General features: G+C 44.8%; 1 protein-coding gene across 1 annotated transcript in view; it reads left to right on the top strand.

Annotated features, from left to right (window-relative positions):
- The window catches only part of INTS4 (integrator complex subunit 4), a gene marked incomplete at its 5' end in the record, with an annotated part of 37,367 nt that extends 32,050 nt beyond the window's left edge, over positions 1-5,317 (top strand). The window contains 4 exons of the mRNA XM_008937079.1: positions 1,731-1,890; positions 2,211-2,354; positions 3,410-3,530; positions 5,046-5,317. Of these exons, the coding sequence (XP_008935327.1) occupies positions 1,731-1,890; positions 2,211-2,354; positions 3,410-3,530; positions 5,046-5,239 (619 nt within the window). The remainder of the gene's footprint in view (positions 1-1,730; positions 1,891-2,210; positions 2,355-3,409; positions 3,531-5,045) is intronic.
- Positions 5,318-5,963: the final 646 nt, after the last annotated feature.

The raw sequence follows: 5,963 nt of genomic DNA, 5'->3' as shown, positions 1-5,963 counted from the left end.
CGGTTCAGCCTGGAAAAGAGAAGACTCAGAGAGGATCTGATCAATGCTGATCAGGAGCTAAAAGGTGGGGGTCAGAAGGATGGGGACAGACTCTTGTCTATGGTGCCCAGTGACAGGACAAGGGGCAATGGGCCCAAACTGTAACCCAGGAGGTTCTACCTAAACATGAGGAAGAACTTCCCTGTGAGGGTGGCAGAGCCTGGAGCAGGCTGCCCAGAGAGCTTGTAGAGTCTCCTTCTCAGGAGATATTCCAAGAGGTCCTTTCCAACCCCCATCATGCTGGGATTCTGTGTGATTCTGTGATTTTTCTCAACCCTTGCCAAGCTGGTGGCAGAGGCTTCCGTTTGTGGATTATGAGCTTCTGTAGAGCACTACCAGGATCCTGAAAAAAAACCTCTCGCTTCCAGGGCTTTAGGATGTGAAGCTTTTTGGGGTATGTCTGATATTCCTATCCAGGCTTTGTAGATTGAGCTGTAGGTGAAGGTGAAGTGCAACACCAGACTGGACAAGGAGGGAGTGCAGCCTCTTTGTTGTTCTGAGGCTGTTCACCTACAGAAATGGTGCTTTTTTGCCACTAAATTGCACGAATATTTACTAGGCTTACAAAACTGTCTCCCTAAACACTGCAGGAATGTTGCTGATTACAACAGATAAGCCACCAAGGACTTGGTCTAATAAAGTATCTTCTGCAGACAGGAGTATAGGGTAGTAGCCCAGTTTTACTTCTAGATAAAGAATAAGTGAGAGGGACAGGTTGGCCAGGGAAGCTGTGGATGCTCCATCCCTGGGAGTGTTCAAGACTAGGTTGGATGGGGCCGTGCACAGCCTGCTCTAAGTGGGCAGGGGGGTTGGAACTAGGTGGTCTTTAAGGTCCCTTCCAACACAAACCATTCTGTGAAACACTGTTACCCCAAGCTATGGAATGGATTTTATTTGCAGTTCTTGACCTCTAGATCTAGCTGGGTTTTGTTTTTTTTAATCCCTAACAATGGTAGTTCACTATGACAGTTTCCCTGCTCAGATGTAATGACACTCATCAACACTGGTAGGGAAAAGCCCTTCTGGAAACAGCTGCAGCAGAGGTTCAGACAGCTCACGTGTGGGGCCTGTGGGCCTCTTCCATCTGTCACAAGTTGGATGTTCAGGTCACCAGATGGAATTGCACAGCTTAGAGAATTGGGCACGGACACAGCTTCCCTGAAGAGTGCCCAGTGCAGGAGTTTGCAAGGCAGCTGCAGCAGGAGGGGCTTCTCCATCCAGCTGCGCCTCTTTGAGCCAGTGAGACCTGGAGCACTGGAAGTGCCCCAGGCTCGTTTAATTGGCACTCGTAGCATCTGTAGAGCACTCCAGCTGCACGTGCAGGTGGAGCAGACAACCCCTGACCGTATCTGCCTCTCTTCACTGTCTTCTTGAGGGGCACCTCAGCTTTTCTAGCCCCTTTTTTGTGAATCTAGATTCCTTTGCCCACTAGGCTCTGAATTGGTGAAGGACTTTAAGAGGCGAGTCCTGCATAGCCCTCGATATTGTCAGTTTGGGCACAAGGTGTGGACTTAAAATAACTACCCAGAATCAGCTTCATCTTCTGTATGAGATGTGCATCAGAAGAGGACTCTACACACCTTATTCTGTTATTGTAACTCAATGAAAGGATTAAGTAGCTTGACTGAAAATTGCAGTACTGCTGAAAATACTGAAAAGAGTACTTGATTTTTCACTTCTTCTTAACACAGATGTTTCATCTCTGAGCTCCCACATATGCAAGGCAGTTTTGTAGATAAATTGCTGGACTTAATGCCCAGACTTGTGGCATCCAAGCCTTCAGAAGTGGTCAAGATTCTTCAGACAACACTGCGACAAAGTACCTTCCTCCACCTTCCTCTTCCAGAGCAGGTCAGTTTAACACAGGGGACTGAAATGCAATATCTTTGGAGACTATCTCAGCATTTGACAAGTTCTTAATATATTGTGAAGCTTTTAGGACTCATTTTTTTGGTCAGTCCTAAGTGTTATTTCTTCAAACACTTTCTTCTTCTTAACTAGCATCCCCAGGACTAGTGCTAAAACTACAGAAGACTTTGTAATTCCTGGCAGTATCTAAAAGAATCCAAAGTTCCTGCACAGTTTCTCCATTAAGAACAGGAACGTTTGTCTTTTTTCTTTTCCTCCTCCTCCCCCTGCCTTCTTTTTGCCAACTGCTTGGCCTCTTACAGCTCCATAAAGCTACTGCAAATATCATCGAGCCTACGGGTGAATCTGATAATCCTCTGAGGTTCACATCGGGGTTGGTGGTGGCACTGGATGTTGATGCGACTCTGGAACATGTCCAGGATCCCCAGGGAACTGTTAAAGTTCAGGTAAGCGACCACTTGACATAGGTACAAACAAGGTTGCATCTCAGGAGGAGTTTGCTTAAGGATGTTGATACTTCTACCTTGCAAGTAATTGTACATTTCCTTAGTAAAGATGTTGGATTTCTGTGGTTTGGGCACACAGTTAGAAAGTGGCTTGTGTACAGTACGTCGAGTTGGCTTGGGGGCAGTTCCTGTGAGTTTGCCTTGAGCACTTCGATGCCATTCTGTGCTCCACACACACCACCCTCTGCCTTCACCTGCGCTGGGCACGTTACGGGTCTGAGCACAAAGCCATGCTGGTGAACTTCCAGCTTGTGTACTGGGGGGAGGAGGGGCAAAAGGAGCTGTTCTGAACAGTACAGAACACTTGAGAAGTGGGACTGTATGAACCTCACCAAGGTCACCAAGGCCAAGTGCCAGGTCCTGCATCTGAGGCTCCAGGCAGATCTTGTTGCAGCCTTTCAGTACTTAAAGGGGTCTTCAAAGAAAGCTGGGGACAGACTTCTTACCAGGGCCTGTTGCAACAGGACAAGGGGTGATGGTTTTAAACTGAGAGAGGGAGATTTAGACCAGATAAAAGGAAGACTTTTTTTACAGTGAGGGTGATAAGACCCTGGTGACCCAGGTTACCCCCAGAGGTGGTTGCTGCCCCATCCCTGGAACCATTCCAGGTGAGGTTGGCCGGGGCTCTGAGCAACCTGCTCTAGTTGCAGATGTCCCTGCTCCCTGCAGGGGGTTGGACTGAATGACCTGGAAAAGTCCTCTCCAACCCAAACCCTTCTGTGATTCTGTGATTGATTCTTCCTGAATCACTAGATTCAAATGCAGCTGAGGAGGCAGGTGTGGTATGATGCCAAGTAAAATAGGCAAGTTCACTGCAGAACAAAGAAATGAAAACCTCTGTTTACAATGCAGAGGAATGAGCTGATGTCAGTATATTTTATTTCATCCTCTGCTCTGGGTCTGAATGGCTGGCGCGTGGCTGTTCCTTCTAGAGTAGCTGGTTTTGTAGTTTGGTTCTTCTTTTTTTTTTTTTTTTTTTTCCCCCCCACCTATAGGTATTGTATCCAGATGGACAAGCACAAATAATCCATCCTAAACCAGCTGACTTCCGAAATCCGGGTCCTGGAAGGCACAGGCTGATAACTCAGGTGTACCTCTCCCACACAGCCTGGACAGGTAATGTTAACAATGCAAGCTCAGGTGATTGCTGCAATTTCCTGAGCTGGGAGTCAGGGCTGCACCCGTAGTTAAGGGCAAAGAATCCCACTAAACTGACGAGCTGCAATGCACAGGTTGAGATGTGACAGGCATCTGAGCAGGGCAGAGAACCTCTGGAACTTTGGTGGAGGTGTTTCAAAGAACAAAAGCAGAGCAGTTGTTCACAGCTCCCTTTGTCCTGTTCCCTTTTAATCCCTTCTACTCAAGTGTGGGTTTTTTGAGCAGTTTTTCTGAGCATTTATTAATAGGATTTGTTGATTTTTTTAAATTATTTTTTTTTTTTAACCAACAGAATTTTGTTTAGTGCCACTTTTTTTTTCACTTACTCCTCCTTCTCCAGGATTTTCATGGTGTGCTTGTTCCTCCTGCTACCTTTGTTTTGGAGAAAAAAGATGGTATTGTTTCTGTGACTGGAATTATCTGGATGTAAAGGTTCATCTTGTACCAGAGGGAGCTGAATCACATCTTTATTTCTGCTTCTGCAGCATTTGCTGGAAGGGTATTTTAAGTGTGGTCCTAAGAGATTTGGTTCTGGTGTCTCCCCCAGCCATTATTTTAACTGTTAACTTTGGCATTGGCACTTGGGTGTATAAAATGGAGGTTACCAAGGTGGGAAGGATTCAGGGAAAGAAGGTGAGAAAACCTATGGGTATTGCACTGTTCAGCAATAGCTAAAACGTCCCTGTGTTATCAGCACTGTTTTGGGCACAGATCCAAAACCTAGCACTATGAGAGCTCCTATGAGGGAGAATTAACTTTATCCCAGCCAAAATCAGTACAAGTTCACATGGAAAACCAAGAGGAATCATTTTTCAGTCTAGAAATGGACATTTTGATGGGGCTGTAGCCCAGCATGCTGCTCCGAGTTGTACTACATAGACTGAAAGCTCGTTTTTGTTATGACCACTGGGAGAAGAACAGAGTGAAATGGTTGTATGAGCAGGATTAGGAGTATCCATCTGGCTGCTGAGGTGGAGAAGGAGGGGGAAAAAGGTGTAAAAATCTCCAACTGCAGAGAACCTTCAAGTAATGGCTTCTGCTAGAAGTCTTGTCAGACATCATCTGGATTTACTTGACCTTGGCAAAAAAACAGATGTAGCAAGACCTTCTAGTTCTGTGGTCTTTTATGATTTAATTATTATTTGGCTAGAATAGCTTTTCACAGTTACTTTTGAAAGTTGCTATTTTAAAGTTGTTATTTATTAAGTGTTGTTTATTAAGTTGATATTTTTAAATTGCTGGTTTTAAGTCACAGGATTATTTTCTGAAGCTATGACAGGGGGATCCGAACCAGTGCCTGGTTCTGCTCTGCTGAATGCTACGACAGAGTTGTGTTTTCAAAGAGCAGGCTGGATTCTGGTCAGCCCAGAATGGCTCAGTACTGCATGAGATAAAATGTCACCCAGTACTGGTGGTTCACAGTGTGATGACAGTCATGTGTGCCTTGTTCTGTGTTTTTTTTTTCCTCTGCAGAGCCATGTCAGATTGAAGTGCGGTTGCTGCTGGCCTACAATTCCAACAGGAGCAAAGCATCTGCTAAAATTCCTAAATCGACCTGGAGTGAGAGCTTGGAGACTCTCCCACAGTCTGAAAACAGCATAGAGGGGACCATTCCCTTCAGCAAGGCTGTCAAAGTTTATATAATGCCCAAACCTGCCAGGCGGTGAAGCCGATTGCTGAAAGAAATGTATTTTTGGGCTTGTCTGGTGACAGGAGAACAATATACAGGGCTCCAAGATCATGAACCAAACCAAACCAATTTTATATTAAAAAAAAACCAAACCAAACTCAGCCATAGAAATAAAGCTTCTGAGGAACAATTGGTCTCCTCCATTTAGAAGCAGAGAGACCAATAATTCAGCTAGGTGAGTAGTTTTAAGAAAATGCAGCTGTTTCTGTATTGAATCAAGAAAATTGAAAGAGTTCTCAATCAGCATTCCAGTAGTAATTTCATTGGGCTGTATCTGCAATTTTTTCTCAGCAGAAGTTTCGCTTCAAGGCCTCTAGGTTTTCTGAGAGGTATTTACTATGTAAATGCTTAGGCACATAAATCTGTGTTATTTTTACAACTCTGAAATGAAGCTGAGGAGTTCAGGGTTTTTTTAAGGGGGTTTGTTGGTTTTTGGGGTTTTTTTGAAGGTCTAAATCTTGCATTTGTGCATTGGTACCTAAATTCTTAGTTAAAAAAAATAAATATTCTAAAGTGCTATTGTTCTTGTGTAGGAACTGCACCTCAAAGTGAAACTGCCACTTGCTGTAAGCTGAATCCTGAGCGATTTTACATCCTGCACAGCTGCACTGAAGCTGGTACAGTTTTGGGGAGGGCACAGGTTGTTCCTGTTGTTGTGTGGAGAGAGGAGGAACCTGTTGGTGCAAGCAAGCAGAACTTTG

This window comes from Merops nubicus, unplaced genomic scaffold (assembly GCF_000691845.1).
Source record: "Merops nubicus isolate BGI_N331 unplaced genomic scaffold, ASM69184v1 scaffold12120, whole genome shotgun sequence".
NCBI classification, from domain to species: domain Eukaryota; kingdom Metazoa; phylum Chordata; class Aves; order Coraciiformes; family Meropidae; genus Merops; species Merops nubicus.
This window is presented reverse-complemented; position numbering and strand designations above follow the sequence as displayed.